General features: G+C 46.5%; 1 protein-coding gene across 2 annotated transcripts in view; it reads left to right on the top strand.

Annotated features, from left to right (window-relative positions):
* The window catches only part of CDK20 (cyclin dependent kinase 20), a 53,575-nt gene that overhangs the window by 16,472 nt on the left and 17,339 nt on the right, over positions 1-19,764 (top strand). For both annotated transcript variants that reach the window (XM_030192396.1, XM_030192397.1), the window contains exon 5: positions 7,639-7,760. In XM_030192396.1, the coding sequence (XP_030048256.1) occupies positions 7,639-7,760 (122 nt within the window). The remainder of the gene's footprint in view (positions 1-7,638; positions 7,761-19,764) is intronic.

Genomic DNA, 19,764 nt, shown 5'->3' with positions numbered 1-19,764 from the left:
GTGTTAAAGAGAAAAAAAAAACAGATAGAAAGTAAGATGCAGTATACTTTTGAAAACCTGTTGTTCTGGGCTCTGATTGGCCCATGAGCTCAATTTATCTAGAATGTACTGGTTTTTTTGTAGTCTTAGCCAGGGAGAAAAAAGAGAAGGATCTCTTTGCTGAGGTCCTGTAAACAGTTATATTTGATAACCTGTGAGCAGCCATATGTTCCTGATCTCCCCAGATACTATTTAGATAGTAAACAAATGTGTTATAATTGATCCATATTTCAGTTACCTTTTATTGTTTTGATTGCACTTTTTCTGTTCATTGTTCTAATTTTTCATGACTATAAACATTTTTAGTTTATTGCCTCTGCTTGTCTAGACTGACTAAAAATCCTGGTGCTTTGTATGTTGGGTCTGTGGGTGCTTTCTAGGAACTGTGGGACCACTGGGAGTGTGGCCCCAGTAACCCAGAAATCACGGTGGATAATTTGAGAGTGGGAAACTCGCCCAGAGGCGGTTGTGACCCAGTTGGTGGGAAGAGGGTGCTAGTGTAGAGCACAAGGTGCAGGTGGACCTGAACTGTGCTGGGGATAGACTCTGTAAATGGCAATGGGGTAGCCCCAGGCGGGTAGTTAGGCGTTTCATGACAGGGGCAGTCAGGGAAGACAAGGCCAAAACAATTCTTTGTTTTGGTTTTCACCAAGGAAGATTTGGGAGAGATACCGGTGCCAGAAATGGTATTCAAAGCTGACGAGTCAGAGAAACTGAATGAAATCTCTATAAACCTGGAAGATGTAATGGCGCAAATTGAAGAGTAGCAAATAGCTTGGACCAGATGGTGTTCATCCCAGAGTACTGATAGAATTGAAAAATGAACTTGCAGAACTACTGTTAGTAATATGTAATTTATCTTAAAATCAATCATGGTACCAAATAAGATTCCTTTGAGCTGGGCAAAACAATGTAGTGACTACATCTGCTCAGATTGTACATCAGCAACATAAAGCCTGGCTGGCTATGCTTCTTGTCTTTGAGTTGACCACTTACGTTGATTTAGGTAAATGAGGCCCAGTGGCCTTTGGTTGGATAGCAGTTCTCAAGGTGGTGAGAGTAACAGGGTGAACATTAGTTGGTAGTGCAACATCTCCTTCAGGAACGGGACACTCATGGCTGCACAGAGCTTTTAGTTTTTTGAAGTTGAGAGCACAAAATGTTGCTCTTAAGCCAGTTGAGAATCTTTGATCGGCTTTACGTTTCCTGTTAGTGGTTTAACTGCAAACAGTAGGAGTTTGTGCTCCTGCAGCTTTGTCTTACCATGGATAATGGCAGAAATGAGCTCTTGGCTGAAAGAAGAGAGAAGTTTTGATATTGAAGTGAACTATCCCGCTTCTGAGTCTCAGTGAATATTGTGCCTAGGAATGGAGTGACAATTCTGGTAGATACTATCATCATACTCCCCTTCAAGCACTTGTTGAAGCCAGGAATGAGTGAATGTTTGATTCTGGATATACATTTTTTATGTGTAACAAGAGTCTTAACAGATGAAGATTTCAAACAAATTCAATTTTAGGGCCTGATTTTTCTTGCTAAAATAAGGAAAAAGATTCTGAGGGTCCTAAGAAACAAGATGGCAAGCGATCTGCAAAATCCAACGTGGAGACAAACAAAGCAGATCAATCAGTGATATGGTTCAAAACTTTGTTTTCAGAGATTCGCCCGACACAGACTGTGTTTCGCCCACAAGGGCTGCGTCAGGGGCTTCTGCTTGATTGCTCAGCTGTTGACAACAGCTGAGCAGTCAAGCAGAAGCCCCTGACGCAGCCCTTGTGGGCGAAACACAGTCTGTGTCGGGCGAATCTCTGAAAACAAAGTTTTGAACCCTATCACTGATTGATCTGCTTTGTTTGTCTCCACAAAGATTCTGAGGGTACAGGGGGAATTTGCCTTTGTCATTAGTACTCAGGAAACCCATTTGTTGATGTATAACAAATGTTGGTCTTGGTTGGTAAACACCCGGGTTGCTGGGGACACAGAGAGATTTTGTGTGTGTAAGAGAGTGAATGTAATCAAGAGTTGGGGGACACAAAGGAGAGCAAGAAATATTGTATGTCTGTGCATATATGTGAACACATGGAGAGAATTAAGAGTATGAAGGTCATGTGTGGGGGGGGGGGGGAGGCAGGACTGAGATGGGAAAGGGTAAGAGTATTGTGTTGGGGGGCAGTAAGGTGAAGAGATTGGCTAAGGATGGGGTCAAAGATTAGAAAGCAAGAGAGAGAGCGGAAATGAGTCATACTGAGAGCAAGGGGAGGGAGGAAAGTGCATGAGACTGCTGTGTTGGGAGACAGCAAGAAGAGAGAACAAGTAAGGGTTATGGACACAGGAGAAAGCAAGAGTTTAGGGCTTTTTGGCTTGAAAAAGAGACAGCTGAGAGGAGAGATGATAGAGGCCTATAAAGCCATGAATGGGGTGGTATGAGTAAATAGGAAGCGGTTGGTTACCCTTTCAAATAATACTAAGAGTCTCTTCACAAAACTAATATGTTGCACACTTAAATTGGAGAAAGTATTTTTTCACCCAATGCACAGTTAAGCTGTGGAATTTGTTGCTAGAAGGTGTAGCGAAAACAGTTACCATAATTTGGTTCTGGTATGGTTCTAAAAGTAGTTAAGTAAGTTCCTTGAGAAAAAGTCCATAAGACACTATTAACCAATGTAGACTTGCGGAAAGCTATAGCTTATTTGTTAGTGTGAGCAACAAGAAATGGATTTTACAGGCCTACCAAAACTGCTTTTTTCAGTTTTGGCCAAACCCAAAACTGCAGCTGAAACTTATCACCTGGTTTCAGCTGAAACCAAAAACTAAAGTTTGCTTGTGTGAATGTGAACCAATGAGGCCCACTGGGGATTGTTAAAACTTGCAGTTGGCAGCCCTCTGCTAAACCCATAGGAGATTTTATTATTTTCCAATCTCAGGAACTGCAATCATTGGCTGATAACTAGGAGAACCGTTCAACAAGTCTTGCACATTTAGGTTCCCAAGTCAGTGCAGATGTAGTTAAATATCTCTGAGACACGACCTTTTGTGAGAATGTGTTAAAAATAAATTTGATTGCCAGCTGTCACGAAACGCCTAGCCACCTGCCTGGGGTTACCCCGCGGCCACTTAGAGGGACTATCTCCAGCACAGTACTCAGGTCTGCCTTCACCTGCCGCTTGTGCTCTACACTAGCACCCTCCTCCCACCGACTGGTCACAGCCACCTCTGGACGAGTCTCCCGCTCTCAAATTAATCCCAATGATTTCTAGGTTACTCGGGCCACCCTCCCAGTGTTCCCACAGTTCCCAGAAAGCACTCACAGACCCAAGACACAAACCACCAGGATTCTTTACCAGTCCAGACAGGCAGGGTGAATAAACAAATGTGTTTATTCTCAGGACTTGAACAGTGGACAGAAAATGTGCAGTCAGCAAACAATAACAGGTAACTAAAATATGGATCAATTATAACACTACGTAAACATTTGTTTACTTCCTACAAAGTACCTGGGGAGATCCACGACATATAGCTGCTTACCTGTCATCACATACACATATAACTGTTTTATAGGGCTTCAGCAAAGAGCTTTCTCTCTCTCTGTCTCTCTCTCTTCTCCCGGGCTGAAACTGAAGCTACAGCCAGCAGCTGCTGTGTAATTTCAAACTCCAGGCCAATCAGAGCCCAGAATAATGACATTAAAAAAATGTTGGTTACATCACTACAGGCATTTCCTTTATGTGTGTTAACTAAAGAAGGGAAAAGTCAGTTCTTTGTAACAGCTTAAAACATAACATGCACCACCTGCTGGCCAATCTAGAGAAATGCACTTCAAGATTTAAGAAAGGCGGTTTTTTTGTAGGTTTAAAACACATTGTTCTGTCACACCAGCTTTTTATGCTTACCCAAACTATGCACAGTTAACAAGAGAAAGTAGCACTGAGCTACTACTGAAAAGGTGTGATCAAAATCCAAATAAATAAATAAATAGGTTCTTACTAAAATAGTGTAAAGGAGTCCTAGGGTTACCATTCGTCCGGATTTCCCCGGACATGGCCTCTTTTTGAGGGCATGTCCGGGGCATCCGGCGGATTTTGCCCGCGCCCACGTTTGTCCGGATTTCTGGACAAACGTGGGTGCGGGCAGGCGCGTGCGTGCGGTGGGCGTGTGGGCGGGCGATCGGCGCCGTGGGTCTGGTCTCCCGTCCCCTCCCCTTCCTTACCATGTTCCCTGGTGGTCTAGTGACGTCTTCGGGGCAGGAAAGAGCCCCCTCTTTCCTGCCCGGAGCGCTGCCTCCCCTGTCCATCAACCTTCTCGGTCTGGCTGGGGATTAAAAATGGCCGCCGAGAGTTGAACTCTCGTGAGGCCGCTTCAACTCTCGGTGGCCATTTTGAATCTCCAGCCAGACTGAGGAGGATGCAGCAGGCAAGGGCAGGCAGTGCTCCGGGCAGGAAAGAGGGGGCTCTTTCCTGCCCCGAAGAGAAGACACTACTAGACCACCAGGGCAAGATAGTAAGTGAGGGGGGGGGGTATGTGACGGGGGGGGGGGGGGGGGACTATGTGATGGGGGGCGGGGAATAGGGGCGGAACGAGGACCCGAAGGGGGCATGGTGGGGCTGGGCATGAGGCGGGGGTGGGGTAGGGGGCGTGACATGTGTCCTCTTTTTCAGAGGACACAAAATGGTAACCCTAAGGAGTCCAGACATTGGTCTATACTGCAAACATTATACCGGCCTGATGCACAAACCAGAATAAAAAAAAAAGCACATTGATGTTACAGAATGTGAGGACTATATGCTTTCAAAAATTACAATTAAGAGCAATACATTTAAATTATTTTCTAATATATAAATTTCATTCATTGTAATGTCTATACTAACATTATAAACTGACCAGTACTTGAGTGTGGAAACAATCACTACAGGTTCCTTTCTCATAGAATCTAGCTTTTGCACTTCACAAGTTAAAACGCTGCATCTTCATCATATCCAACAGAGCCTGGAAATTCTTTAAAATCACTCATAGTATCCAAGCTGGAATATATATATCAATGTAATAATGAAAGACTACATTTTACCTCCAAGCAAAATAGTCTCCGCACACAAGGACCTTATCTAACGGAAACTGAAACTAAAAGCCACAGTGCTTTTACAGTGAGTGACTGTGCAACATTTGGAGTGACAGCTGATGTCTTATTTCCACGGAGAGGCTAATTCCTAAGAAACTTATCATCCCAAATTTACAGGCTTAAATTTCTGCTAAATGTTTGTATCAAAAGCATTTATTTGGAGCACTCTGTTTACCATGTAAGCTACAATGTGAGATCATAACTGCATTATTTGCAATTGCATTACACAAAAAAAGAATGGAAAGACTAGTGCCCCTCCCCCTTACAATCCCTTGTTGCCTAGTGATGTATTCAGGGAAGGAGTGATCCCCAGGCGCTCTTGCCCATGTCAGCTCTCCTCTCAAAATGGCTGCTGTGGTAGTCTTATAAGTGGTTATGGCAGCCATTTTCAGAGACACTAATGGTGGAAATTTACCACCACAATGCTGGAGTTTGAAGGCCAATGAGTGAGGTTTTTCTCGTGGACCCCAGTCATGTTTAAAACTAGTTCTGGCAGATGCACATTCCAAAAATGGACATATTCCAATCAAAAATAAAATAAAATTATTTTTTCTACCTTTGTTGTCTGGTTATTTTATTTTTCTTATTGTGTTGGTCCTAGTCTCTGGTTTCTGCTTTCTTCTTTCTTGCCAGAGTCTCCTTGTTCAGTTGGCACTTCTTTTGTCCATGACCACCATCCATCCATCCATCTTCTGTCTGCATCTCTACCTATCTGACCCAGCATCACCCTCTTGCAGCCATGTTGAGTATCTCCCATCTCTGTGTCCCCATTCCGCCCCCCCCCACCCATGCACCAGCATCTCTGTTCCTTCCCTCCTGTCTCTCCTAGCCAGCTCTCTCTCTGTCTCTTTCCGCCCCCCCCCACCCCCCCGCAGGTGTTCCTCTCCCCTCACTCCTGTTCTGTTTCTCTTTTGCAGGACCAGCCCCACTCTCTCTCTTCTTTTCCCACAGGTCCCCCCCACCCCCTCATTGGATCTCTCTATTCCCTACCTGACCTCTTGTACAGCACCTCTCTCCTTTCTTCCACCCTCCCCCAATGCATTTAGCACCTCTGTGTGTGTCACACGCCAAATGCATGTGACTTGGTATACATGCATTTTGAGAGTTGAGCAGTGTGGGCAGGAGTGACTGGGGATCACTCCTGCCCTTGCTACACCCTAGACTGCCAAGGATTGTAAGATAGGCCCGAGGGAGGCACCTACAGGTGGGCATAGGGGGAAGGCAACTCCTTTACAGATGGGAGGGAGAGGGAGGGAAACAGGACAAAGCACACATTTTTGGCTTCCACCAAACGGTTTTGTCCAAAACCATGGCTGTAGCTGAAACTGGTTTGGGGCCAGTTTTGGCACTGTAACCAAACCCAAAATTCGAACTACTTTTTGGTATATCCTGATAGGTACTTGTATCCTGGTGTAGCCATTGTTGGAGGCAAAATAGTGGGCTCAATGGACCTTTTGGGCTGATCCAGTATGACACATCTTATGGTGTTACATGAGGGTGAGGGGAAGGTGAAAACAGGGGGGTGTACAGAGGGGAGAGAGTAAGATATTGTGTATGTGAAGGGGGTATCAAAAGCAGTGGGGTACAAGATTTAGAGTATTTTGGGAGCAGGAAATGGAAAGAGCAAGAGTGTGTGTTGGGTAGAGTAGTGAAAGGGGGAGCAAGAAAGGGGTGCATGTGAAATAGAAGTAAGGTTGAGAAGAGAAAGAGGCAAATTTAAAGGGACAAAGTGTGGGCGAGAGAGCAAGCTGGAGGAAGGGAGTCAGAAGAGAAGGGAGTGAGGTGGAGCGAGAGAGGGCCAGGAATAGTAGGCAACGGAGAAAGTGAGGACCCTGGATTGGAGGGGGCAGTAAGAGTGGTATAGGAGAAATTGTGAAGAGAACAGATAGGAAGAGGAGACAAGAAGGAAGATTGGTGGAAGGGGGGGGGGGGGGGAGTAAAAAAAAAGCAGGAGAAAGAGAGAAAAATAGGGAAGAGAAAGTTTTAAATTATCTTCTGCTTAAGAAAAGAAATAAAAAATGGAAAAGAAGAAAAGGAAGGACACCAGAAAGAGACAACAAAAGGTTGAAATGCATAACCTAGACTGCTGTAGATTCCTACACAGAATCTACACACTGTGTGTCACTGTCTATGCAGAAGCGACAATGTTAGAACATTAAAATAATAAACAATAATTTATTTTCTGCACTATGCATTCTTTCTGTTTACCACTTTTGGATCTGATTTATTAAAGCTTTTCTCCTCTATCTAGGAAAGTCTTTGAATCAGATTCTTAATTTCTTTTTTTCAGTAAAACATGTATAGATGGTTATGCTAGTAAAGTTTGTTGAAACTGAATCTTTTTCTGTCTGGCTGTTTACTTCAGAAGTATTTCATTCTACAAGATACAAACATTTATTAAACATGTTTTTAATGCTTCTTTTTCTGCATTGAACCTGTTCTTTATTTAATTTTCTCTCTGTCTCTGCCTTGTTCTCGTGCCCCAGGACTTAAAACCTGCCAACCTTCTCATCAGCTCCACAGGACATCTGAAGATTGCAGACTTTGGACTTGCGAGAGTATTCTCCAATGAAGGCGACCGTCTGTATAGTCATCAGGTGGCTACTAGGTGAGTTAGGTCCTGTGATGAGAATGAGGACTGCTGAGTTCTGTCCCTTTACTGCCACCCAGCCAGCACAATTGCAATTGCATTTATATTCTGCTGATTATGTGGATTACAATAAAAGTGAACCAGTCAATTAGACAGGGAAGTTACAAAATATACACAACTAATAAAAAAAAAACTTAAAACAAATCACCAATCAGCCTGATTTAAAGTCCAGAAATGAAACAAGGGTGTCCCAGGAGTAAGAAAGCAAGGATCAGAAACTCATAATCAGTCTGTAATTGTACTTTGGAAATTTGCAACAAAGAACATTACATTTGCACTTTGTTTTACTTTGAAAAGGTTTCCTATAAAGACTGGAACTGTTTGCAGTTAAATGTCCTTCCCTCCACTGGGGAATCCACCCCAGAGTTTGCAGGTTTCCATCAACCCTGTATTGAGTAGTGCCCTCCCCCAACTTTAGAGGTGCACCTGGAGAAGGATTACACAAGGGGCCCAGAGGAGAAAGCAAGGATTCTTCCAGCTTTTCCCCACTTGAAACATTGATGGATTCCTATGAAGTCAAACGTGGACTCAGAGAATCGGCACTAAGGGGGTAACTTTTTAATGGATTTTTTGTATATTTTAGGGTAGTGATGACAAGGTGTGTACTTTATGCAACCTGCTTAAAGATGTACTCAAGGGTGGAGTTCTTTAGAGCATGGCTGGAGCTGCCATTTTGTGCATATATAATTTTGCCTGTTCCTGAGCAGACATACATTTCTGCAATTTCTTTCACTTTGTCCCTAGTATTTTATAAAGACAAATAGGCCCCTACAGTATGTGCCTTTATATAAAATAGGTGCCTAGTTGTCCTTCACATGTAGGTGACGTTATAAAATTACTCTCTATGTGTCAGGTCAAGGCACTAAGGCACTGATTTCTTGAGGTGCACAAATCTGAAAACAGAGATACAGGAGCTTTAATTATTCATCCTCTCAAGTGGCTTTGTCAGAGGTTGAGTTCAGCTGGAACAAACTCCAAGGATCTGGATGACAGTTATCAGTACATCCCTATCCTCTTCCAGGAGGGTCCACCCATTCCTTTTTCCAGTTTTGGCTTCTGTTTTTGAGAGGAAGTTGTACAGGATAACCTTTGAGACAATCTGCACCTCAAAAAAATGGAGGTGTCTGTTCTGAGCACCTCAGCACAGTTGTGATGTCAATTGAACTAGTGCTTGAGACTTTAACTTCAGTACTGAGACTTAGCATTGATGCCATTTTACAGTATCATAAATGGAAGACTCTTCAGCTGTATAGCAACACTCAGTCCTGATGACTTAAGAGCCATCACATAAGTCTGCTGAGTTATGGCTCAAGGGTTGTGCTATCCCAGAATAGAGTCCAGTTCATTTTTTTGTACAAAACTGAGGGGTCCTTAAGTCCTGTTTATAGGTCTGAAGAATCATGATCTGAAGAAGTAAGAAATAAGTCCCCTCCTGAGGACCCTTTCCCATTTTTTTGTATACAGAGAATAGCTAAGGTCATGCCCTTTAATTTAGAAGTTAAGACTGAATCCACAGCACTTCTTCCAAGCCTTGTGTGCCCCGATATATCTACAGAGTTCATCGTAATGCCTATCCACTAACTTCTGCATGTGGGAAGAAGAGAATATAAATGACTCTTGATACTTCCTGTGGGAAAGAAAGTAGACACCAAACGTGTCTGGACAGCTTAGGGAATCGGCAGAGTTCAGTTACCATATCAGTTTATTGTCATTGAATCCTCCCTGAAAAGGACCAGAAATTTGAAGTCTTATTTCCTGTGCCCTCAGGTCATATTTTCCAGACCCTGGAATTTTATGGGAAGAAGTTCTTTAAAAATGGTATATTTAGCTTCCACATCCCATTTTAGAATTTGTTCACCCAGTGAATTTGTGAATAAACTTGGTAGCGGCAGAGGTGCTTACCTTCAAATCACTCTTCCATATCATCATGCTGATCAATCCATAGACTGGTGGGTTGTGTCCATCTACCAGCAGGTGGAGAAAGAGAGCAAACTTTTGCCTCCCTATATGTGGTCATGTGCTGCCGGAAACTCCTCAGTATGTTCTCTATCTCAGCAGGTGGTGGTCACACACAGCAGCAGCTCTGGCTAGGTCTCCAAGCCTAATTTTTAGGTTTTGTTGAGTACCTGGGGTTGAGGGCTCTTCTTGAGCAAGTGCAAACCTGGTGGCGCCAGGTCCCTCCTTTTCTCCCCCCTCCCGCTGGCTCCGTTAAGAAAAAAAAAAAAAATTTTTGAACGTCCTTAAAGGCGTTTATTTCGACGTTTATTTAAACGTTTATTGCAGCTACTCACTGGGACACCAGGTCGTTACAGCTCGGAGCGGAAAGCAGGTAATTTTTACCTTTTTATAGCGGGCAGGGGGTTCCCCGATTGATCTCCACGTGGCATATGGCGTCGGAGGGCGAGGGCGCAAAGAGTCGCTCCCCGGATCGCTTGGGCGCTTCTAGAGGGGATGCAGGGGTCTTAAAGTCTGATTCGCCCTTGTTGGGTGACAGTTTCGTGACCGATGAGTGTCCCGGTCCTTCCTCCGGTGTGGCGGTTTTTCCCGCCATAAACGCCCATCCCCCGCTGCTCGCTTCCGCCATCTTGGCCGGCCACGCGGCTCGGATGGCTTCTTCTTGGGCCGCCCTTGAGGTAGGAGACATTAATGCCATGAACGCCCTTAATTTGGGCGACGGCACAAAAGCGGCTAAAGTTAAGCGCCGTTCTTCCCGCGCGGCTCCTTCGCGGAATGTCGCGCCGGACGCCATCTTGGATGCGCAGCATGTCTCTCCCCCGCTCTTGCGAGCGCCAGTTGAGGGTGCGTCTAGGGCTGTAGCCCAGGCTGCGGAAGTGCACAGTCTGGGGGGTTTCTCCCCCGAGTTTGTTTTGCTGCTGCATCAGGCCTTCCTTATGCAAAACGCTGCCCCTGCTCCCTCGTCTGGTAAAGAGGTTGAGGCCCCCGGAGGTAAACGCCCTCGGGTTGATTCCCAGGCCTTGGAGGACTTTGTCTCCTCCGATGTAGATGAGGGCAGCGTATCTGAGTTCTCCCAACAGTCCTTTGCGGATTCCTTGGAGGAGACGGATCCCCGCTCGGATGGAGCGGATGACCCCTCTGCAGCGCGGCTTTTTAGCTCAGAGGATTTGCCCCACCTGTTGGTGCAGGCCATGGGCATTTTGAAGATTTCCTCTCCGGAGGACGTCTCTCCCTCAGCCCCTGTTGGCTCTGCCATTATGCTGGGGACGAAGCGCCCGCCTAGAACCTTCCACGTGCATGATGCCATGCACACCTTAATTTCAGCTCAATGGGATGTCCCGGAAGCGAGCCTTAAAGTGGCTAGGGCTATGTCCCGCCTCTATCCTTTGCCTGAAAGTGAACGTGAGGCCTATCTGTGGCCTACCATGGATTCTTTAATCACTGCGGTGACTAAGAAAACGGCGTTGCCGATGGAAGGTGGCACGGCCCTAAAGGACGCCCAAGACAGAAGATTGGAGGCGGCCTTAAGGTCGTCCTTTGAGGCGGCTGCTTTAAGTTTGCAGGCCTCAGTTTGCGGCTCCTATGTGGCCAGGGCGTGCCTGACTATGGTGCAGCGGGCTTCCCCCTCGGATCATTCCTTGAGGGCTGATTGGCCGGCCCTGGAATCGGGCTTAGCCTATTTGGCAGACTTGCTGTATGATGTCTTGAGGGCCTCAGCTAAAGGCATGGCTCAGACAATCTCTGCGCGGCGGTGGCTTTGGCTGAAGCATTGGTCTGCTGACCACGCCTCTAAATCCCGCCTGGCTAGATTGCCTTTAAAAGGCAAGCTGCTCTTTGGGGTCGAGCTGGACAAAATCGTGACCGATCTCGGCACGTCTAAGGGCAAGAAGTTACCAGAGGTCAGGGCTCGGGCTAGTACTCGCCCCGGTACCTCCAGAGGACGGTTTCAGGAAGCCCGTCGGTACCGCCCGGGCAGGTCGGGCTCCTCTGCCCCCTCTTCCTTCAAGAGGAACTTCTCCCCCAAGCAGCATTCCTTTCGCAGAGACTGCCGTCCCGGAGGTGCTCCCTCTGGTCCTCCCCCAGGGTCTCGTACCCAATGACGGGGCCTTGGTCCACGCCCCAGTGCAGATTGGAGGACGGCTGTCCTCGTTTCTGGGCGAGTGGACCACAATAACTTCAGACGCTTGGGTGCTGGAAGTCATCAGAGACGGCTACAAGCTAGAGTTCTGCCGACCCTTAAGAGACGGGTTTGTACTCTCTCCCTGCAAGTCTCCGGTCAAAGCTGTGGCAGTGCAGCAGACCTTGGACAATCTGATCCGCCTGGGTGCGGTCGTTCCGGTGCCAGAAAGTCAGCTTGGCAAGGGGCGTTACTCCATTTACTTTGTGGTACCAAAGGGGTCAATCGGGCCTTGAAAGTTCGGCACTTTCGCATGGAGACTCTCCGCTCTGTTATAGCGGCAGTGAAGGCAGGGGAGTACCTGGCATCCTTGGACATCAAGGAAGCGTACTTGCATATTCCCATCTGGCCTCCTCATCAACGCTTTCTGCGTTTTGCAGTCCTGGGCCGACACTTCCAGTTCAGAGCCCTCCCGTTCGGGTTGGCTACTGCTCCGCGGACCTTCTCCAAAGTAATGATGGTCATCGCGGCCTTCCTGAGGAAGGAAGGAGTACAAGTCCATCCTTATCTGGACGACTGGTTGATCCGAGCCCCCTCTTATGCAGAGTGCGGCAAAGCTGTGAACCGGGTGGTTGCTCTTTTGAGCTCCCTGGGGTGGATCATCAACTGGGAGAAAAGCCAGCTGCGCCCAACTCAGTCCCTGGAGTATCTGGGAGTTCGATTCGACACCCAAGTGGGCAGAGTGTTCCTGCCAGACAATCGGATTGTCAAGCTTCAGGCTCAGGTGGACCAGTTCCTACTAGCCTCTCCTCTTCGGGCTTGGGACTATGTGCAGCTGTTGGGCTCTGTGACGGCCACGATGGAAGTAGTGCCCTGGGCCAGGGCTCATATGAGACCACTACAACACTCTCTGCTGCAGCGCTGTTCTCCGATGTCGGAGGATTATGTTGTGCGCCTTCCCTTGGACCCAGCAGCGCGCAAGGCGCTGAGCTGGTGGACGCAGACAGACAAGTTGTCTGCAGGTATGCCTCTGGTGAACCCGGAGTGGATTGTTGTCACGACGGACACCTCTTTGTCGGGCTGGGGAGCCCACTGCTTGGGAAGGACAGCGCAGGGGCTCTGGTCTCCTGCAGAGGCAAAGTGGTCTATCAACCTCCTGGAACTCAGAGCCATTCGGTTGGCGCTTTTGGAGTTCATCCCGGTACTGGCGTTGAAGCCAGTATGGGTCCTGTCGGACAATGCCACGGCTGTGGCCTATGTCAGCCGCCAGGGAGGTACCAAGAGCGCCCCTCTAGCCAAGGAGGCTATGAATCTATGCCAGTGGGCGGAAGCGAACCTGGAACAGCTGTCAGCGGCCCACATTGCCGGAGTCATGAATGTCAAGGCGGACTTTCTCAGTCGCCATACCTTGGAGCCCGGAGAGTGGCAGCTATCTGCTCAGGCGTTCTTGGACATCACAAAGCGCTGGGGCCAGCCGAGCCTAGATCTGATGGCGTCATCGGCCAATTGCCAAGTGCCGCGCTTTTTCAGCAGAGGACGGGACCCTCGATCCCTGGGAGTAGATGCTCTTCTCCAACAGTGGCCGACACAAGAGCTTCTCTATGTGTTCCCGCCCTGGCCCATGTTGGGCAGGGTGCTAGACCGGGTGGCAAAGCATCCAGGCCGGATAATCCTGGTGGGTCCGGATTGGCCCAGACGTCCCTGGTATGCGGACTTGATCAGGCTCTCAGTCGACGATCCTCTGCGGCTGCCAGTGGAGCAGGGCCTGTTACATCAGGGTCCCGTGGTGATGGAGGATCCCTCCCCCTTTGGTCTTACGGCCTGGCTATTGAACGGCAGCGTCTGAGAAAGAAGGGCTTCTCAGACAAGGTCATCGCCACTATGCTGAGAGCGAGGAAGCGCTCTACTTCTACTGCTTAAGCCAGGGTTTGGCGTATCTTTGCAGCGTGGTGTGAAGCAGGCTCACTTTCTCCCTTCACTGCTCCAATTTCTTCAGTGTTGGCATTCCTGCAAGAAGGTCTGGAGAAAGGCCTGTCGCTCAGTTCCCTTAAAGTCCAGGTAGCGGCTCTGGCTTGCTTCAGGGGCCGCCTGAAGGGTGCTTCCCTGGCTTCGCAGCCAGATGTGGTGCGCTTTCTCAAGGGAGTTAATCACCTGCGCCCTCCTCTGCACTCAGTGGTGCCTGCGTGGAATCTCAACCTGGTGCTAAGAGCATTGCAGAAGCCGCCTTTTGAACCCTTGTCGAGGGCATCTCTGAAAGACCTGACGTTGAAAGCAGTCTTTTTGGTGGCTATCACTTCAGCCAGAAGAGTTTCCGAGCTCCAGGCACTCTCATGTCGAGAGCCTTTTCTGCAGTTCACTGAGGCAGGAGTGACTATTCGCACAGTGCCTTCCTTCCTGCCCAAGATTGTTTCTCGCTTCCATGTGAATCAGCAGCTCTGTCTCCCTTCCTTTCGGAGGGAGGACTACCCAGAGGAATACTCTGCTCTCAAATGTCTGGATGTGAGACGTGTCATCATCAGATACTTGGAAGTGACCAATGATTTCCGGAAATCGGATCATCTGTTTGTCCTGTTTGCAGGTCCTCGTAAGGGTCTGCAGGCTGCTAAGCCTACAGTGGCAAGATGGGTCAAGGAAGCCATTGCAGCGGCTTATGTGGCCGCGGGGAAGGTGCCGCCTATCCAGCTGAAGGCTCACTCCACTAGAGCTCAGGCGGCCTCGATGGCAGAGGCCGGGTCCGTCTCCTTGGAAGAGATTTGCAAGGCGGCAACTTGGGCTTCGGCCCATACCTTTTCCAGGCATTACCGCTTGACTGTGGCTGCTCGGGCAGAGGCCTGGTTTGGAGCTTCAGTGTTGCGGTCAGGGATTTCTATGTCCCGCCCTGGGTGAGTACTGCTTCGGTACATCCCACCAGTCTATGGATTGATCAGCATGATGATATGGAAGGTAAAATTATGTATCATACCTGATAATTTTCTTTCCATTAATCATAGCTGATCAATCCATAGCCCCTCCCAGATATCGGTACTGTTTATATTCTGGTTGAATTTTAGGTTCAAGTTTAGTCTTCAGTTACTTCAGGAGGACTTCGTGTTCAAGTTTTTTCACTTGGATTCTTCAAGAGTTGAGACGAATTTGTGTTACAGTGAGCTGCTGCATTCCTCTCCCCTCCGTTTTACGGGGCTGGATTGAGACTTAAATTCTGCTGGCACTCCCTCCCGCTTCGTGCGGCTGCAGGGCAGCTTTGTACCCCTCCCGCTTCGGCGGTGTTAGGGTCAGTCAGCTCCTCCCGCGGTTGCGGTTGCAGGGTAAGCCAGATCCCCCCGCATCGGCGGGGTGGTGTCCCTCCCCCGCTCCGCGGGGATGAGCTGGACGGATTCCCCTCCCCCACTTGTGTGGGGATGAGCTGGGTTAATTCCCCTCCCCCGTTTCGGCGGTGGTGAGCTGGGCAGAGTGTCCCTTTGTGGGTGTAATTCTCTAAGTGCTGAGTCCTGCGGATGGAGCTTTGATATCGACATACTGAGGAGTTTCCAGCAGCACATGACCACATATAGGGAGGCAAAAGTTTGCTCTCTATCTCCACCTGCTGGTAGATGGACACAACCCACCAGTCTATGGATTGATCAGCTATGATTAATGGAAAGAAAATTATCAGGTATGATACATAATTTTACCTTCACTTCCAGAAAGTATCAGAATGGACCACTCGGTCAAAACTACAGATGTGTTTCTGATTAGATACAGAGCACATTATAACTCTCCTTGAACTACTCCTGAAAAATGTGTGAACTAAATCCAAACAAATAATTTTTGTAAACTACTGGCTCTTTATAATCTTAGCTAGATTATCCAGACTATAAAGGAGGGCAGAAGATCACATTTGTTGACAGACCTACCAAATTACCCACCAAAAGGGTCCTTCTAGCTCTCTTCTTAGTAGGAATTGCTAAAAATTATACTGATTTTTATTCCGTAACTGAATATTCATGGTGCTGTACAGTAGTAAGTATCCAGGTACAGTCTGTTCCTGTGCCAAAAAGTTAATCATTTAACTGAATACCAGAGGCAATGGGAGATAAAGTAACTTGCTCAAGGTCAAAAGAAGGTAAAGTCCATAAACTGGAACTCAATGGTATAGTGAAGCTGGAGAATTGGCAGGTTAGCGCATAGGGGTTGGGGTGAGAGATGCAGTGTAATTAATTTTATTAGTCATAATAATTCTTTTTTTCAACCATGACTAGTAATTAATGTGTTAATTGCAGTGTTAACTACAATTAATGTGCAACCCTAGTTTTTGGGGCATTATAGTCTTATGGTACCCACAAAACAGCATTTGTTTTTGGTTGGCCAGTGTAAAAGTCACCAGGGATTGAACCCATGTCCCTTGGGAGCAGAGGCTAGAGGCTCACAGCTGAAGCCATCGTAGGTAAAGAAAGAAACCTCTGCACCATTTTTCACAAAGTATCAAGTAATTGGAGACTGGGGTTCATGTGTTTTACCTATTTGGTCAATTAACTGAACAAAAGCATATCTGAGAGCGTGATTGTATTTTTTAGATTTAGTTGCTTTTCTAAATTTGAAATCAAGGTACTAGCTGTAATTATTTCCCTATCCAAGAAGGCTTACAATCTAAGTCACTCCTGAGGCAGTGGAAGGTAAAATGACTTGCCCAGGATTACAAGGAGTGTGGTCAGAAGAAACGCGTTTTAAACACTGATGTTCCTTGTTTGTGAACTTCTGGTCTAATCACTTGGTCTCTCTTCCACAAATCCATGTCAGCATCATCTAAATGTTGAAGTTAAGGTTCATTATAAATTATCCAAAATCACACATGACCCTCATTACGCTAAATGGACTTCAGCAAGGCTCTACTAGACATGGTTTGAACAAATACTTTCCTTCAAACCAGCAGGTTCACAAATGAAATGTCCATGTTCATGGGAGTCTTTCAGGATCAGCAGACATGAGCCTGGAACATGCTGCAGATGTTGGATCTAATGGCAGCAATAATTCATATTACCTATCTGGTATGCTGCCAGATGAGATAAGCTTCGTAGACTCAAGCCATTTGGCGAATAAAACAAATGTGTATGTATGATGGATCAGCTTAAAAATGCCCATGCCTGTGCATAATCATTCCAGTTTGTCCTACAGTTATGCCCACATTTCATGGCTTACCATTAACCTTAGCTGAATCCCTGAAATACTTAGGAGTTCTTTTAGATTCTCAACTCTCCTTCAACACTCATGTATCTGCTATACTTAAGTCTTGCTTTGCTTTAATGTGCCTCATTAAATCACTTTGCCCTCATGTAGACAGTGATGCATGTGCCACTCTTCTTTGCAATCTTGTGGCATCTAAAATGGACTACTGTAACATCATCTACGCTGGTATTTCAATAATACTTCAAAAAAATATTGGTCCAGAACACTTCTATTAATTTACTTTCACAAGCCCGCTGCTATGACCATGTCAATCCCCTTCTGGTTCATCACCATTGGCTCACTGTTATTCAATGCATCCACTACAAGATTCTTATATTAGCTCATAAAATCTTTAACACTGGTAACCTACCATAGCTTTCTCCCTTATTATTCCCTATAGACCCTCTTGCCTCCTTCATTCTATGACCAAACAGTCTGTTTGTCCTTCCATTTTTCTGCTTGTGCTTAGAATCAACATGTCGCTCTTTCTTCTATATTGTTCGATCATTATGGAATTCCCACTCCATAGATATTAGGGCAGCACGCTCTTACCACCTTTTCAAAACTCTCCTCATCTTTACCCTGACCTTTAACTAAGGCATGTGGGACTGGTGTTGATGGTTTAGGACTTCATTTACAAAGCCGCGCTGGGAGCCCATAGGAATTGAATGGGCGTCCTCTTGTTTGCCACACAGGAATTGCTAGTGGAGCTTTGTAAAAGAAGCCTTTAGTTTGCAGCTTGACTCTTTCCCCCCCCCCCCCCCCCCCCCCTTCCACCCTGATCTTTGTCTTTCTATTCTAATTTTCATCTGTCCTATCGATTTAATTGTAGTTCTTTTCCTTTTTGATTGCAAACTACTTTGATTCTGAAAGTCGGTATGTCAAGTTCTCAATAAACATAACTATCAAATTGATCTGACAATAGATGCCTTGGGCTGGGAACCTCCCATGCAGGGGCTTCATACTCAAGGACTCTGGTTGGTTAAAAAAAAAGCCATGTCAGTTTCCTAGATCTTTGAGCAATAGTGAACATTGTAAAGGCTTTGAGAGATTGGATGGCCACCAAAGTTTTATTAACCCATTAGTGCCCAACGTTCCCATATGAGATTTTATTATGGGAACATTGGGCACTAATGGGTTAAGACAACCAACTTTTTTTTATATTCACTCCTGTGTTGGGAAGCTATCAAGTGTAGAACTGGGCTGTCTTTCAAAGAACAGTCCTAACAGCTACATATCTGACTGGAAAAAGATAGTACTCAGCTGAAACCAAAACTCCTAGGAGTAGTTCTAGAATAGAATATAGCAAACGGGATTTTTCTTGAGTGGGGAATACTGAAGATAGATCTGTTTTGACTTCCCTGAACAAGAATGCCTCATGCTTGTGGAGGAGTAGCATAGTGGTTGGTGCAGCAGACATTGATCCTGGGGAACTGAGTTCAATTCCCACTGCAGCTCCTTGTGACTCTGTGCAAGTCACTTAACCCTCCATTGCCCCAGGTACAAAATAAGTACATGTATAAAGTATGTAAATCGCTTTGATTGTAACCACAGAAAGGCAGTATATCAAGTCACATTCCCTTTCCCATTCCCTTTTGTTTCAGGAGAGGATCTGAGCAGGCTAGCATCAAAAACCTCCTCTCTTCCTTCTGAAAAAGTATTTAGAATATGTGTCTTTGGGTATCCCTGTGTGATACCCCAAGCGAGGGTTGAGGGTGGGCCTGTGAAATAACACAGCCAGACAAAGGGATATAAATGAAAAGTTTTTAATTGAATCCTGAGGCCAGTTACGTCACAGGGCCAGGAACACAAGGTAAAATGCCTCTGTAGTTTAAGAAGCACTGTCTTAAGCAGGCCTCTGACTTGCAGGCCCAGAACGCAGTTTGTGGCTGGTGGGGTTGACATGCCCTAAACACAGCCTGTAAGTCCTCAGTTCTTCTCTTTGTGGCTCCAGCCAGACCTCACAGCAAGGCTTACAAGTCTCAATCATTAAACGTAAGTTGTAGTGGCATATGCTGGGGCTTTTGATTTTTCCCTCCCTAGGCCTCCTTAACCTTAGTCTGGCCCTGTCCTTTATACTTCCTGGTTCCAACTCCACCCTTTGTAGCTCACTTCCTCCCGGGGTGAGACTAAGGTTTTTAAAGTGGCGCAGGCTATCTGAGGGACTATTCTTAAGGGTGAGGGGCAGTGTTCTCTAAACCTCACATCCTGGTTGTTTATAAGCACTTTCCGCTGTGAACGGTTCAATATCCATTCCATTCCCAGATATTTCCTCGGCAGCTGACCACAGTCCTTCTCCGGGATTTTCTTCCATGAACACCGAAGAGAAGTAATTGGTTAGCAGATTGCTTCTCCTTCTGTTCCTAGGCAGGCTTAATTCCAGAAGGGCATGTCAAGGCTCATAATGTTAAAGCCATGGCAGTCTTGGTAGCCCATCTGAGATTAGTAGCCATTGAGGAATGTGCAAAACTGCAACATGGAGTTGAGTCCACACATTTACTTTCCATTTTCCTTTGGGCAGTGATTCTATACACGACAGCAAGTTTGGTGAATCTGTTCCCCAGAGTTGTTTTGAGGGGCAGAATCCAACTTCATTGCTCTTAGGGCCCATGTTAATTTTGATTGTCATAATTTTAAAAGAAAGAAGTGTAGAATGGAAAATGGTCTTTACTCAGCTTCTTGGCCTAC

Source organism: Microcaecilia unicolor, chromosome 2 (assembly GCF_901765095.1).
Source record: "Microcaecilia unicolor chromosome 2, aMicUni1.1, whole genome shotgun sequence".
NCBI lineage: Eukaryota > Metazoa > Chordata > Amphibia > Gymnophiona > Siphonopidae > Microcaecilia > Microcaecilia unicolor.
The sequence above is the reverse complement of the archived record's forward strand: the minus strand, read 5'-3'. Positions and strand labels throughout refer to the sequence as shown.